Source organism: Aspergillus candidus (genome assembly GCF_002847045.1).
Source record: "Aspergillus candidus strain CBS 102.13 unplaced genomic scaffold BDW47scaffold_72, whole genome shotgun sequence".
Classification (NCBI taxonomy): domain Eukaryota; kingdom Fungi; phylum Ascomycota; class Eurotiomycetes; order Eurotiales; family Aspergillaceae; genus Aspergillus; species Aspergillus candidus.
The window spans coordinates 36,970-52,179 of record NW_020194077.1 but is presented as its reverse complement, the minus strand read 5'-3'; the positions used below and the strand labels follow the sequence as shown (position 1 = coordinate 52,179).

General features: G+C 50.5%; 6 protein-coding genes across 6 annotated transcripts; 5 read left to right on the top strand and 1 right to left on the bottom strand.

Annotated features, from left to right (window-relative positions):
* Window positions 1–31: 31 nt before the first annotated feature.
* On the top strand, window positions 32–695 carry BDW47DRAFT_84580 (uncharacterized protein). The gene has a single exon (XM_024820017.1). It carries the CDS (start codon window positions 195–197, stop codon window positions 576–578), a length of 384 nt encoding a protein of 127 aa, XP_024668026.1. The 5' UTR covers window positions 32–194; the 3' UTR covers window positions 579–695.
* Window positions 696–1,640: 945 nt separating this feature from the next.
* On the top strand, window positions 1,641–4,764 carry BDW47DRAFT_112970 (putative AAA family ATPase GCN20). The gene is made up of 8 exons (XM_024814284.1): window positions 1,641–1,940; window positions 2,020–2,745; window positions 2,805–2,885; window positions 2,956–3,259; window positions 3,329–3,502; window positions 3,557–3,643; window positions 3,706–4,174; window positions 4,249–4,764. Exons 1-8 carry the CDS (start codon window positions 1,878–1,880, stop codon window positions 4,598–4,600), a joined length of 2,256 nt encoding a protein of 751 aa, XP_024668025.1. The 5' UTR covers window positions 1,641–1,877; the 3' UTR covers window positions 4,601–4,764.
* Window positions 4,765–5,056: 292 nt separating this feature from the next.
* BDW47DRAFT_134674 (putative MFS myo-inositol transporter) lies at window positions 5,057–9,098 on the top strand (the record flags this gene model as incomplete). Its single annotated transcript, XM_024818142.1, has 6 exons — window positions 5,057–5,256; window positions 5,317–5,613; window positions 5,713–6,851; window positions 7,615–8,006; window positions 8,060–8,299; window positions 8,598–9,098. The coding sequence occupies 6 exons, from the start codon at window positions 5,057–5,059 to the stop codon at window positions 9,096–9,098; spliced, it is 2,769 nt and encodes a 922-aa protein (XP_024668024.1).
* On the bottom strand, window positions 9,059–10,718 carry sec13 (GTPase-activating protein SEC13). The gene is made up of 6 exons (XM_024814283.1): window positions 10,552–10,718; window positions 10,423–10,467; window positions 10,229–10,344; window positions 10,126–10,156; window positions 9,615–10,024; window positions 9,059–9,556 (listed from the first exon to the last, which is right to left on the bottom strand). Exons 1-6 carry the CDS (start codon window positions 10,552–10,554, stop codon window positions 9,232–9,234), a joined length of 930 nt encoding a protein of 309 aa, XP_024668023.1. The 5' UTR covers window positions 10,555–10,718; the 3' UTR covers window positions 9,059–9,231.
* A 397-nt stretch (window positions 10,719–11,115) lies between these two features.
* pex20 lies at window positions 11,116–12,116 on the top strand (the record flags this gene model as incomplete). Its single annotated transcript, XM_024816991.1, has 2 exons — window positions 11,116–11,229; window positions 11,295–12,116. The coding sequence occupies 2 exons, from the start codon at window positions 11,116–11,118 to the stop codon at window positions 12,114–12,116; spliced, it is 936 nt and encodes a 311-aa protein (XP_024668022.1).
* A 1,311-nt stretch (window positions 12,117–13,427) lies between these two features.
* On the top strand, window positions 13,428–14,284 carry BDW47DRAFT_134673 (uncharacterized protein; the record flags this gene model as incomplete). Its single annotated transcript, XM_024818141.1, has 2 exons — window positions 13,428–14,168; window positions 14,249–14,284. 2 exons carry the CDS (start codon window positions 13,428–13,430, stop codon window positions 14,282–14,284), a joined length of 777 nt encoding a protein of 258 aa, XP_024668021.1.
* Window positions 14,285–15,210: the final 926 nt, after the last annotated feature.

The window sequence follows — 15,210 nt, the reverse complement described above, 5'->3', positions numbered from 1 at the left end:
AAAAAAAATAAGAAAAGAAAAAGAAAATGAAGAAAAAGCTGCAGCTTCCACGATGTCAATAGACAGCCAACATAACGGTGTGATAGTAAGCTCCTTCGGCAGGAAACAGAGCAGATCGAGATGATACATCCAATTTCTTCCAAGCGGAACGTGGCCTGCAAGATTTGGGACCTGAAGGGCAATATCTCCGACCGATGCGATGGGTCTTTTTTCAAGATAGGGATTGGATTTCTGCTCCCTTTCGTTCCCAAGGATGGTTCGTCATCCGGATAATTTTTTTTTCGATGTTTATGGTGCTGTTCTTTTCGCGAGCCTCTTTGACAGCTAAATGGATCAAAGTAATTGTCATGCTGGAACAGGGGCTAGCTCCCGTCAGAAACGGATTTTCCAGACCTACTACTGGTCACCAATTCTTCGTGATCTTGCCAAGAGCTGAGGGGACACTGGTGGCTGGTGTGATGGGCTCCGCACAGCATAATACGATGCACAGAGTACCCCATCGATTTCGTCTCTTACTCTTCGAACAAACACACGACCTAACTAAAGCGTATCAATGCTTTGAGGTCCAACTCTACTAGAAATCACCCCTTGTAGCCAATATCCAGGACGATTAATCCTACGGGAAGTTGGGGGTGGGGGCAGGCGCTTGCTCCGCAAAGCAGGTACACAACTCACCCTTGCTCCGGTGTATCCTTGCAGTCGGGTGAAGTTGATTTACGGATCCTCCCCTCAGACACCTGGCCAACGAAGTTCTCCGTGTCTGGGATTAAACTTATCACCCAGGACAACAACCCCGAGCCCTTCCAAAGGGAGAAGTGCAACAATCCTTCCCGTCGTCGTCACACGGGATAAGTACAATTTGTCCTCCCTTAGCGAGACTGGCTAGGGTCGCACCGACCGATGAACAGCTGTCTTCATGTCGATCATTGTCCAAAACTCAAATCTGCGATCCCTGCAACAACCTACCGATTCAACTCTCCGCTAGACTCGACCGACAAAGGCCGTGTGTTGAGGCCCCCCGCAGGGGCCAGGCTCGACGCCGGAAAACGCCTCGCCATAATTAATTCGTGTAATCTCCGCAGCACACGCATATTTTGCTGGAGCAACGGGGTGGCAGACCCCGCCGATTGGACTTTGAAGCGATAGACGAGCCAGGTCTTGACTTTGGCAGGGGTTTGTTTGTCTTTATTGTTTCCCTTTATTGTTCTGTTCACATCTCCATTCTCTCCTGTCGTTCACCCCTAGAACATCTGCGAAGACTGCATTTTGAGGCGGTCAGACATGGCAATTGCTCAGTGACCAAATCATATCAATGAAACACTCTTGGACCGGCCGGATCCTTCCATGTCACTTAATAATCTTGAGCGGGATTGGGCGATTATAGTGTAAGTACTGTAGTGTGGATGCAAAAAGAATGTGGTCCAGATGCTGTCAAACCCCTCAATCCTAAATGGATGAGCAATACAATCAGCATAAGACCGTTTCAATCATCGCAAGTTCAGTGAAGTCATAGTATGTCAAGTTGGCGACGATGTTGTTGCCTGGGGCAGAAGTTTACTGTGGATAAGCATGTTTAGTAATAATGCGGTGTTTATATAATCAAGTAGCGGTTTATACTGCATAACCAGCTACGTCCAATCAGAACAGCCACTCCGCCCGTGACAAGACCGCCCCTCCAAAGCTTTGCAGAAAAGAGAAATTGTGCTGTTCAGCAGGGAATCTATCAACCTTTAGGTACAGATCGAGCCCGCTCAGCGTAACTGATACTAGGGACATCCTGATTCAATGCGGGGAACTGGCACAATTGGATAGACTTGTATATCTCCCATTTTCTTTCTTGTGCATCGGAATCGTCATTGCAATTCCCCGCCTTCAAAATGGAGTCGGAACTCCAATCTCAGATCCCCGGTTTGGACCGCGTGGTATCAGAATACTCAGTGGTATGTGATTGGTTCCGAATGATTGATGTTGCTCTACGCATTGTAAATCTAGGTATAGAAGTACACTAACATTCGACAGGGCTATCTCACTCATGCTTCCAAGGCTTATGTTGAGGATGCAAATGTCCCGTCGCCACTAGCGGAAGCCGCGGACATGGTGACGGAGCTCCTCGTCTCTGCGTCGGGGAACTTTTCTCCTCAAAACGAAGCTGCCATCCGCAACCTGGTGGAGAAGTTTATCTCTTCGTTGAGCGCGTCCAACGGGGTTGATGCGGAACGCAGCCAGATGCCCTTCACCGCGAAGAAGCTGGACCAGGCCATCAACGTCGGCTCTCAGCGAAACATGTCCTCCACCCTGGGTCTTGCCGGCGGGAACGTGGATTTGGAATCGGCCAATGCTCGAAAGGTGGAGTCTCGTGTGGACCGCAAGAAGCTCGAAAAAGCAGAGCGCAAGATCCGCGCCAAGCAGGAGAAGAAGCAGATGAAGACGGTGCATTACGAATCTTCCCGCCTCATCACCCAGCCCGACGACGCCATGACTTACGAAGAGTTCTTCATGGCCGTCAATCCGCTTCAGTTGGGCTCCGACTCTCAGCAGAAGAGCAAGGATATCAAGATCGACAGCATCGATGTGTCTGTCGGTGGTCTCCGTATCTTGACCGATGCGTCTCTTACGCTCGCTTTCGGTCATCGCTATGGTCTTGTTGGTCAGAACGGTATCGGAAAAAGTACCCTGCTGCGTGCTTTGAGTCGCAGAGAAGTGGCAGTCCCGAGCTACATCTCGATTCTCCACGTCGAGCAAGAAGTGCGACACCCGCATCTGCCTTCCATGATCTTTATGGTTCTTGCTGACGTACTCTGTAGATTACAGGAGATGATACCCCGGCTCTTCAAGCAGTCTTGGATGCCGATGTGTGGCGAAAGCGCCTTCTCGCCGACCAGGATGTCAGTAACTCGTTCATTTGACCTCTCATCGTAATTCTTCGGCTTTGAGTCCCTTCTGACTTTCATACAGAAAATCACCAAGCAGCTCTCCCAGCTTGATACGGAAAGATCGTCGATGGCAGACACGTCCCAAGATGCGGCTAAACTCGACCATGAAAGAGAGGGTCTTGATACGACCCTGAGTGACATCTACGCGAAACTGGCGGAGATGGAATCCGACAAGGCTGAGTCCCGCGCAGCTAGTATCTTGGCCGGTCTTGGATTTTCAGCCGAAAGGCAGCAATTTGCAACCAAGACTTTCTCGGGTGGTTGGCGTATGCGTCTGGCATTGGCGCGGGCTCTATTCTGCGAGCCAGACTTGCTTTTGTTGGACGGTGAGTTAAATCCCTCCTGCGAATTATAGCGCCTTGTGCGGATAAAGGCTGCGTACTGACTTCACATAGAACCTTCTAACATGTTGGACGTGCCGTCCATTACATTCTTGTCCAATTACCTACAGGGCTATCCCAGCACGGTTTTGGTGGTTTCTCACGACAGAGCATTCCTTGATGAAATTGCAACGGATATTATACATCAGCATAACGAGCGACTTGACTACTACAAGGGTGGTAACTTCAGTAAGTTGTCAAAACGCCCTGGTCACGCATTTAAGACGCGCTAACGTCTTGTAGCATCCTTCTATGGGACCAAGGAAGAACGGAAAAAGAATGCCAAGCGCGAGTATGAGAAGCAAATGGCCGAACGCGCGCATCTGCAAGGTACCGACCATATCATGTAACCTACCAGTCTCCGAGGCCTTCAAACTGACCAACATGCCCAGCCTTCATCGACAAGTTCCGATACAACGCCGCCAAGTCGTCCGAAGCGCAATCGAGAATCAAAAAGCTCGAGAAGATGCCAGTTCTCGAGGCTCCGGAAAGCGACTATGTCGTACATTTCAAGTTCCCAGAAGTGGAGAAGATTTCTCCTCCCATTCTACAGATGGACGGCGTTGCTTTTGGATATACCCCAGACCGGCCACTTCTCAAGAACGTTGAGCTCAGCGTGCAGCTTGATTCTCGTATAGGCATCGTCGGGCCAAACGGTGCTGGTAAGACTACAGTATTGAAACTGCTCACTGGCCAGCTACAGCCGACCTCTGGCTTGATCTCTACACATTCAAGACTTCGCGTTGGATTCTTTGCTCAACATCACGTTGATGCCTTGGATCTCACCACCAGTCCCGTGAGCTTCATGGCGAAGACCTATCCCGGGAAGACAGACGAGGACTACCGTCGACACTTAGGAGCGTATGTTTTGACCCTGAACCTGCGAGCCCATGGAATCCTTTGAATTAGTCATGCTGACATCTTACGCTCACTAGATTCGGCATCACGGGTATGACGGGCCTTCAACGGATGGAGCTTCTGTCTGGAGGTCAGAAGTCTCGTGTCGCCTTCGCCTGCTTGTCGCTGACCAACCCGCACATCCTTGTGCTGGACGAACCGTCTAACCACTTGGATATTGAGGGTATGGATGCATTGTCCGAGGCTTTACAGAACTTCGAGGGAGGTATCGTGATGGTATCCCACGATGTGACAATGCTTCGAAACGTCTGCAAGAGTCTCTGGGTTTGTGACGGTGGTACGGTGCACAAGTTCGACGGCACCGTCGAGGCCTACAAGAAGATGATCACATCGCAGGCCAACGCGGCGGGAGTAGCGATAGCTCACTAAGTCCATGTAATGCTTGTGTACGGACCAGTAGCATTGGCTTCTACGTGATCAAAAATACATTCATTCCCACGTGGATCAGTGCGGTCTATCTTCACCTTTTATTGATTTAAAGAAGTAGAAAGCCCGAGAGAGCGTTTAAAATAAGAATGGAGGGTCGCAAAGACCAGTGGCACCCATAAATAATCCGCACATGCTCAACATTGCTCCACCGGTATCATGTAGTACGATCGAGGTCATCGATGGATGGTCCTCAAATGAGCTAGTCAGCATTCGGAATAGGTAAGTGGATCCCGCGGACAGACTACCAATTCGACCCCATGTTCGTCCACACGTCAATGGTCTTGAATTTGTATGCCCATCACCCAAACGCGACACAATCAAAAAAGAAAGACAGGCACTCACACACAGAACGGGAATACAGATGCCGGTGGGATACAAGAAACGGAGATTCAGAGCATGAGTTATGGCTACGAAAACGGCCCATCGGGTCCCAGCGCACCGTTACTTACACCAGAACCCGCGACCACCGATGAATCCAACAATCACGCCAACAATGACTCGGTTTCGAAGAAACTGGAGTCAACAGATTCCGGAGGATGGTTTATCTGGGCGCTGACTTTTTCCGCCGGGATAAGTGGGCTTCTTTTCGGATACGAGTGAGTGAAGTCCGATCTTCAGAACGGCCGATACCCTAGCTGATCACCAAACCATCAAAGTACAGGTGTTATATCCTCGACCCTCGTATCGATTCAGTCGGACCTTTCGAATCGCGCGCTTACGACGCTGGATAAGAGTTTGATTACGTCCTGTACCAGCTTGTTCGCGCTCATTGCGAGTCCGCTGGCTGGGGTTATGGCTGATAAACTAGGCCGTCGATCGGTCATTCTTGTTGCAGACGTGCTCTTCACTGTCGGCTCGTTAATACAAGCTGTTACAAGTGAGGTATGGGGGATGACTCTTGGAAGGAGCATCGTTGGTTTGGCAGTAGGCGGCGCAAGCTTGGTTACTCCACTGTAGGTTCACTGTGCCTGGAACCGTGCCAGCTAGCTGGAGGAGCAGTGGGCTGGTGCATGGAAGCAGAAAAAGCAGAAAGCATACCTAACTTTTTCCAGGTATATATCAGAGCTAGCACCATCCCATGTCAGAGGCAGGCTCGTCACCATTCTATGCTTGTTCATCACGGGTGGTCAAGTTATAGCATATATCGTCGGATGGCTATTTTCCTCCGTCGGTGGAGGCTGGCGCTGGATTGTCGGCCTCGGGATCCTCCCGGCTGTTCTGCAGTTTTCGATTGTTGTCGCTCTGCCCGAGACACCCCGGTGGCTTGTACAAGCAGGTCTCGAGTCTAGGGCAACCTATGTGCTCGCGAAGGTTTACGGAGGTCGCAATTCTGACAGTGACCGTGTCGCGAGGCTGGTCCTGCGCGATATTCAACAGGAGGTCGCGAAAGAAGATGCATTGATCGGGAACGATAGAGATTCTGGGTGGTGGCATGTTGCCCTACAGCGGGCAAGAGATTTGCTCTACACTGGTGGGAATCGACGCGCATTGACCATAGCTGTGATGCTCCAGGGCTTGCAGCAACTGTCCGGCTTTAACAGTCTGATGTATTTTTCAGCCACGATCTTCTCCATTCTTTCGTTTTCCTCGCCGACTCTCACCTCCCTATCAGTCGCTGTGGCGAACTTCCTTTTCACATTGCTAGCATTTGTTTATATCGACAAGATTGGTCGTCGGCGTATCCTTCTATACTCAATACCCGTCATGGTCATTGCTCTTATCGTTTGCGCGCTAGCCTTTTCATCCATGGAACTGCCAGCCTTGTCGCCCGACCCGCAGCCACAAGAGAAGTCTGACGGTGCTCTCCCAGACTCACCGTTACTCCCGGTTACAATTCTCCTGTGTCTTACCGTTTACACGGCGTCCTATGCATTTGGGCTTGGGAATGTCCCATGGCAGCAATCAGAGCTGTTCCCCCTCAATGTGCGATCTCTGGGGTCTTCCTTAGCGACGGCAACAAACTGGGGCTCGAACTTCATAGTTGGACTTAGCTTCTTACCTATGATGGAATGGCTGTCTCCAGGGTGGACATTTGCTGCTTATGCAGTTGTTTGCACTATTGGTTGGGTGGGTGTGTGGGCGATATATCCCGAAATGAGTGGGCTCGGTTTAGAAGAGGTCAAGGGACTCCTGGCAGATGGTTGGGGTGTTCGAGAAAGCTTGACTAGGGTCCGTGATGACGATGATATGGGTTTATAGGATCCATATCTCTCTGTCGAAATTGACCGACGAGTCTCTTGTAATTGACAGTTCAACTATCTAGATATGTTAGAAATCGTCATACCCTAGATGGTCATCTGAGAACTACCAGTAGACCCTCGTTATCCTTCCACTAACATAATCGGCTGGCTACTTCGCTTGTCCTTCCATGTAGTTGGTGATGTTTCTTAGATATCCAAGTACAAGGTTTTTGTTTAGCACAGCGTCTCTTACTGCGCCTAGTATCAATTGCAGGATCGTTAACCTATAAACGTTTACTCTCGATCACGGTACATCCATTTTCTCACTGGCAGCAGAAACAATCTAGAACAAAACAGCTCGCGACCCTGCGTATGCGGAGCTAATTCACAGGCTGCTCTCCCTCTCTTGCCAGCTATCTCTCAGCACGGAATACCTAGCATTGTCCTCGGCTTGGTCTCGAAATCATATCACTCTAGGACATTCTCAGTGCCAGTATACCGATTATACTGCCAACCAATCTGACAACACCAACTCGCCTTACTTCACCTGATCAATATACGGACACACAGAATCCCATCTATAACGGGTTTGACATGAGCGTCAGGATTGACAATGTCCAAAAAGAGCTCATTGATCAGCACGGGAACCTCGCTTTTTTGCTTGCCCCCAGAGGTGACAGTCTCCCGATAATCCATGCCGTTACAAAGAAGCTAACTCGACGATCCAATTCCAGCTCACCCAAGGCATCGCTTACTTACTCCCAAAAAACGCAGATATAGTCAACCTATCCCTGAGTTGCTCCTTTTTGCACAATGCCATCATGCCAGCAGAGTCACTCATATGGCGGAGACTATTCAAAGACACGTACGACATACCTCGGCAGCGAAGCTCCACCGAGCTCAAGATCGAGTATCAGACGCGGTCTATCGTTCTGGCTCAGAAGATCAGCTTTAAATGCGGGGAGGGTGAAGAGCAGACTCTGTGGCTGGAGGTGCTGAGGGATATGCTTTTGGAATCTTTTGAATCCAAGAACCCGTCAACTTCAAAGAATATCAAGCGGATTCGGAGCGCACACTCAACCACAGAATTTCTGGATAGGCCATTGAATGGTTACAGCCAACATAAGCCAGGCCCCCCTTCTGAGTTGTTATGCGCTGTGCAGTTGGTAAGTCACAGAGATAATAAGCTGCACGGTAGACGATTAACAGTGGTGTACAGTGCCTCACTGGAATGGCTCTGGATCAGTCCATGTTTTGCCGTTGTCTCCGGACCGACTATGATATTGGAGCTGTTTACTCGTATGATGTCGATACGCCGCGCACACTGGTTGACTCGAAGGAGATAGATTTCGTTAAACTGCTGCACATCCGCAATTTCTGGCTGCGGCATCTTCTAAACACCGATGAAGCTACGTATAGCGACTCCTATCGGATGTTTCCAGAGCCTAGGAGACCAAGGGTAGGTGGGTGTTTCGGCCGGGATGGCGAGCTTCCCACAACATGGATAGGTTATTACTGTCAGTGGCTTGTACATACACGAATCCCTAGACTGAATGCTAACCTCGCTGTGGTCGAGTGTGATACATATACAGCATGCATCCATCCATACCCAAGATCAATAAGCATCCTCGAGGCGGAACAGACTTGTGCAGGGAACGGATCCCACTTATTGCCTGACCCCATGGTACGTGCGCGTTGACAACATCGCAAGCAAGCATTCCTGGACACGAACCGGAAGTTAACTCTGCCCTCCTAAGATTCTCCGCGTCAAACCAGACCCAGACTCCATGAACTGGCCACGGATATTCCAGAATGTCATTCCGCTGCTAGGAGAAGACTCAACCCGCTCATACTTCCGGGGATATCAAAGCAGCTCTGTGGACGAGTCCGTTAATCTGGTTCGTGGTTTTGTCGAGGCAGTCAAGTCTCCACAGGGTGGCTTTCCTGGTTGGCGCCGGGTCTGCTTTGCGCTGTACGAAACACACACCGGACAGATAGATCCCCAGGGGGAGGATTACATGGAAGTGTTCGTCAACAAGAGCCGCTTGTTCCCGCGAGAGCCATGGCCGCCGTTTGACCTAGAAACCGACTTTCTTTGGATCCATGGGTATGAAGGGCTTGTGCTTCCGGGAGGTCAGATCATGGTAGGACAGTGGGTGGATATGGTTGATACTCGGGCCAGGGGGCCGTTTATCTTTTGGGCTACTAAGACTTTCCGTGAACAATCATTTTTCCCATTCCCTTTTGATGACCTTTAGTCCTGGCAGATCACGGGATGGTCAGGATGGTCAGGATGGTCCATAGATCTACATAGGTCCATTTGGGTTCATTATGATGAGATATCGAGATAAATATGAGAACAAAGCAGGAAATTGAACAGCCCGACCAGAATTACTCCTCGATATCTTTCACCTTCTCCCACTGTCCCTTGAGGTTCTCCTTCCACAAGCTAACCTTGTTATCGCCCCCGCTCACAGCAAGGATGTTCCCGCTGGGGCTCCAGCTCACCCGCCACAAAACGCTGTCGAACTCGAGCTGTTGGCTAGTCCATTGGCCGGGGTTGGACGCATCCGAGGTCCAGATGCGGACGGTCTTATCTTGCGAGGCAGAGGCGATGTAAGACTTGGACAGGATGCTAGGCGACCAGGCAACGTCGCGCACCCAGTCGGAGTGACCCTCCAGCGTCTGAACGGGGTTGTAGGTCTTGGATTCGGGGCTGTCATCATCTGTTAGCGCATTTGATCAGATATTCGACAGCGAAACACCAAGCATACTTGTAATCCCAAATCTTCAGCAGGTTGTCGCTTCCACCGGTGACGAATCTCCGCTGCTGGCCGGGGCTGGGGCTGGAGCTGATCAGGCTACCGGGTGCTTCGGCCGGAGCCCAGCTGATGGAGTTCACGCCCATTCCGTGAGCGTGGAAGATCTGGTGAGTCCAGCTGTTGTCGCGGAATTCAAGGACGCTGACCTGGCCGTCCGATGACGCGCAGGCAAGAACACAGCCGCTCTCGTGCGGGGCCCAGGAGACCATGTTCACGGAGGCAGTGTGCAGGGAGAAATCGAACACCTTGGTCCAGGCACCGCCGCCGACGGGGGACGTCGTGCTCTGGTGTTGCTCGCGCCAGATGAGCACCTTTCCATCGTAGGACGAAGAAGCCAGGATGGTTCCGAACTTGGGGTGGGCCTAGATTCGTAGAAAACATGATATTAGCGGTTGTTTGCGCCGTGCCATTTATAGACATATCATATTGATTTGGGGGGTGGGGTGGAGAGGTTGATACATACCCAGGCAACGCACCATACTGCACCTTCATGGCTAATTGTCCAATCCACCTCCATTAGCTAGTGGTCGACAAGCTGGTCGCACCAGCGCAAGAGAAGCACCTACCCCTTCAAAGTTTCAATCAGGCGATGCGATTCGCCTTCGATTTCGAAAATCTTTATCGTCTTATCCGAGGAGCATGTAGCCAGCCTGCGGCCATAGTAGTCGAGTCCGGCATCGTGCTGTGTGCGACCGGGGAGTAGTCAGATCTCAAGATTCCACGCAATACGGTTCCGCGGAGAGTCCACAAGGTCACATACGATCATATCATCATGTCCGGAGTTCGAGATAACTTGAGCGGCAGCCTGGGAGCCCAGCGTGGACGGTCAGCGAGCTTGGATTCGGTTGCGATTGAAAGGAGAGAGCACTGCAATTCGGGAGAATGGTACCATTTTGGACAATCTACCGCTGCGAAAGACAAAGAAACAAATCAATTCCTCGAGTGAATCGAAGAGAGAGCAGACTAATCGAGGCGAAAGCTGGTGGAGTGGCTGGACGGCGATCTATCCAAACAAACAGGTCGAGACAACAAAACACGCTGTACCGCCAAGTTGGCCGTTTCTCTCTTGCTGGAAGACGAGCCGCAGTTGTCCAATCTTATCTTATCGGGAGGATCAGTCAGCAGCCCCGGCGAGGGGGAGCACGTGATAGGAGGCCTCGGTATTCCTCGGTCGGCTTAGTTACCCCACGCCATCTGATGCATTTGCCTCGCCTTCCTCCTTTTTCTCTTGCTGAAACACCTCGTTGCCTCTTGTCATCTCCATCATTTTTTCTGGACGGCTTATACAGTTCTCGTTTGTCGACTCCTTATATGATTATCATCCTCCATACATAAGCTGTTTGTCGACCTGTGTGATCTGTACCGCCACTAGACTGCACAATCCGTCGATCACTACGTCAAATTAAGCAGCACGTCTTGAATATCCTCGAAGTTTTCGCTCTTTACCGGCATCATGAGTGACGCCTTGTGTGGACCATCAAATGCCTTGCAAAATTTCCAGAAGCATACCTCCGTGGACCGGACGCTTCAACAGGATCGACTAGTCTCTCGGCAGTCGCCCTCTCAGGTGAGTCTGAATGATTGTATACGCGTCGTCGTCATGCTAATATGATGATGTTCTTTTTCTTGTAGGGCTTTAGATCACAAAATGCGCATGAAGGCGCCCTTGATCCGGAATTCGCCGCGTTCGAATCGAATATCGCGGGGGCGCCACTTCCGGATTTACAGCATCCTGCACATTTCGTCGCCCATGCACCACACCATGGGATACCCAGTCAGGGGGAGAGCGCCGGGTGGGCGGGGGATTTTCAAAGACTACAAATATCGGGTCCTGCTCATCCAATGCATCAACAACCCGGGCCGTCCGCCGCTTCGGTATCAGCCACCCCGCAACAGGGCTGGCAGGCCGAATTCATGAACCAACAGCGCCAACATACTCCGTTTCAGCAGCATCAGCCGTACAGGCCGGGATTTCAGTCCTCATTCGCACCCGGTTATTCCATGAATGGAGCGTCCATGAATGCAATGCGCGCGGCACAACAGGACACGGCGATGCAGCAGCCGTCGGCTGAGACGTTTGATGAATCTGCTTTTGAAGCCGCATTTGAACAGGCGAGGGCGGACATGACATCGCAGGCAACCGATGTCACCCAGGAAACCGTCGAGGCTGTCAGCGAACCCCATCAGTTGGACGCGCAGAATGAAAGTCTATCTCAGGAACAAATTCGGATCGGATCGGACACTATTTCGCAGACCGCCCAGAACGAGACGGAAGGACGCCCCAGCGATGCCGACGAACTGGCCCGGACAGCAGGGCAGCTACTTGACAGCGTTAGCCATGATCAAAGTCAGAAGTTCCAACAAAGCAATTTTCTGGCCCTGATGCGGCGCATTCGAGATCGGGAGGTCCAAGTGGAGGGAGATGAGTTTCGCGAAGTCAGTACTAGCTCGTGATTTTTGGGGTTTTGGCTGGCGTGACACAAACGCTGGTATATTCAAGTCTGTCCATGCCGGCTTTAGTCCGTGCTAATCAGTACCAAGACTTCACAGTCTCTACATCCTGGCGGCAAATATTATCCGGAAGGCGAACAACAACCACACCCGTAGCGGGGGGTTCGGCCGTCGATTCAGAATAACCACAACGGTGCTTTCCATAGCAGGAGTAAGTTCGACCGACCAACTCTAACGCCTGTCCTGTGTCCTATCGGTGAAACCGACACGACTACCTCAGTTTCGGACCAAAGCCTAACCGTGTGACTACACCGACCAGATTTGAGTTACACAGCCCCGGTGGTCCAACCGAAGTTTACTTCGAGTACACCGGTAGAGGGTGGAGGGAGAGATGCTCCCATCAGCCCGTGAGCCCCGACGGGGGTGATGACGTTTCACGCAAGATGAAACTACGGCGGTCGTCGAGATTAGATGATTGTTCTTATACCCAATTGGCTTATGTTCTCTTCCTTGCCATTTCTACTCAACGCTGCTGTTGTCCCTATTTTCTTACCTTTTCTTTGGTTGAATAGACAGAAGCGCGATAGAATACCAGATCTGCATTTTATTAGACGTTTGAGCCACCCGATCTGTAGGATACCCAAGTCAGATTCTATTTCTGGGAGAGGGTACTCCGTCATCCATTGTAATTTAGAAGACTGACAAGGGACAAAGAAAGGCCCGTGAAATCCAACGTTTCACCACAATTCCACCCAGCCGATCAATCGGAAGAGTCACCCATTGAGCAGTCCCGTGGAACAGGATCTGCCCGAGATTGACATTCTTGCCCGGGCACGTGATCCCTATTGACGGGCAGCGAGAACAATACAAAGAGCGACCCCGTCAATAAGGATCGGACTCGTACGCTCCCGTTCCATCCCGGTCAATGCTGAGACAGGAAGTTTGTCCCAGAGTGTATAATGGGATATTGTTGAGGGTACGTCAATAGATGTGGATGACCACCGGGTTGGGTTAGTTAATACTATCTATTGATTCTATTCAATAGACACACCGATATTTACTTTAATAGACGGCTTGATTCCTACTTTGATGATTTTGGGAACCCCTGAGCGAAGACGGCATAGTAAAAGCTATCCTTTATATATATATACGGTCTTATGTCTCTATTTCTCTCCCAATATTAGACTGGTGTCTACATTACGAACCCTACCACATACATCCATATATACATATACACACGGCCTCGTCTTTCAGCCCAGCCCTAATCCTACTTCCGTGATTCCCTCTGGCGACAATAGTTAAACAGAAACCACAATGCATCCCCCATCAAACGCCGTCCTCCACCACATGCACAAACTCTCCGAAGCAGCAAGGACGAGGAGAGCACGCACAGTCAACAGACAAGACACGAGGCCGCCACCGCCACCATACACACCACGAGAGAAAGAGGACGGCCCCATCGATGTAGGTTATAATGACGACATCGACATTGACGAGGAGGACTACGACGATGAGTTCGACGAGTACAACGAAGAGGAGAGCAGTAACACCTGTTTCTGCGGGAAAACTACCCCCAACAGCAGCAGGGTAACCCTCCACATCGACGCATCGATCAATATATCCGGAGACAGAAACACGATCATTCTACCCTGCAGACCCAGCTTGGCCCCGTCTACTACTCCTCCTACAACGACAAAGTCATCATCATCATCATCATCATCATCATCAGCTACACCACCCACCCTAGACACCCTCCACTCTCTCCAGCGCCAGCAACAACCAAAACTAGCATCTCTAGCAACAGAGATCATCTCCGCAGCTCTACAAGACCGAAGAAGGATATACATCCCTTCCAGTGGAAGAGGACAGCCATCTCCGGTACCGCTACCACCAGCACCACCCGTGGACGTCAAGATCGATGTAGGGGTGAAGGTGAAGGGGGTTGGTAATGTTATGTGTTTGGGTGCGAAGGCTGGTGGACCTGTTAGGAAACGGAGGCAGGAGATGGCATCTAGTGGGGAGGTGATGGGGGAAAGGAAGAGACGGGCGCTGTCTGTATGTTATTTCCCACTTTCTCTCTCATCTTTTTGATTATGTTGACGGGCGAAGTGCTAATATTCGTGTCATCTACCTAGGAGCCGTGTGATATGTCTAGGACGAAGAGGATGTAGATGGGATCGGACTGTCTTTTCTTCATGCTTCTTTGAAGGAGAGAGGATTTGAAAAGTGGGAATGTATGGCGTGTATGATGCGTAATTAGTTACTGTGTTGATTCAATGTACGATTTATATGAAGGTTTTATGGTGTCTTTGGGTATGACTATAAGTCTATACTTGAAAGTAAAGAACATTTAACTCCATTTAACTCTGTAACGGTCGATATGCGACCAGAAAGAGCCACTTCGGTGGCTCGAACTACATCTCCTGTCCTCGTATCACGCGAGTGTATTCCCACGTAGGTGTATGTGTGGCCCTCGATGCACCGCAACATTGACGACTTCATAATCAGAAGTCACAAACCCAGCCATTTCTCTTCAAACCACCCAGAAATCCAACAGAACAATACTTAAGCTCTGTACAACGTTTGTCTCCATTGACATTCTCGATTTTGTCACCAGAGGAATTCTCAAATGATGCTGTTCAGAGGTCACAAGTGTTGGCAGTGGTTCTTTGGCATGGATGGCTCAGATATCACTGGTAAACATGGGATGATGACTGACCTGATTTGATATCCGGACCGTTGTTGCAGCCAGTGCCCCCCTGCTCGGTCAATGTGACTTTGTAGCCACCAATATCGCATGATGAGCCGGAACCATCCAGCTCGCAGCTATCGACACCTGGCAGTTTTTTCCCGCTGAAGTCATCGGTGGGTTTTCCAGTCTAGTACTGGGTACGCGCTATACCACTAGACCAAAAGGCCGCTATGTCTAGCTAAGGTGGCTGGACACCCCCGGACTCCCCTATATATACTACGTTATGATAGGCTGTGAGAAGCAGCCTAACAAAAAGATATGTACCAATAATTATACATATATCTTTGATGTTCTTCTTGCGAAATGCTCCAACCTTCGCCCCCATTACCATCATGCGAAAGTATA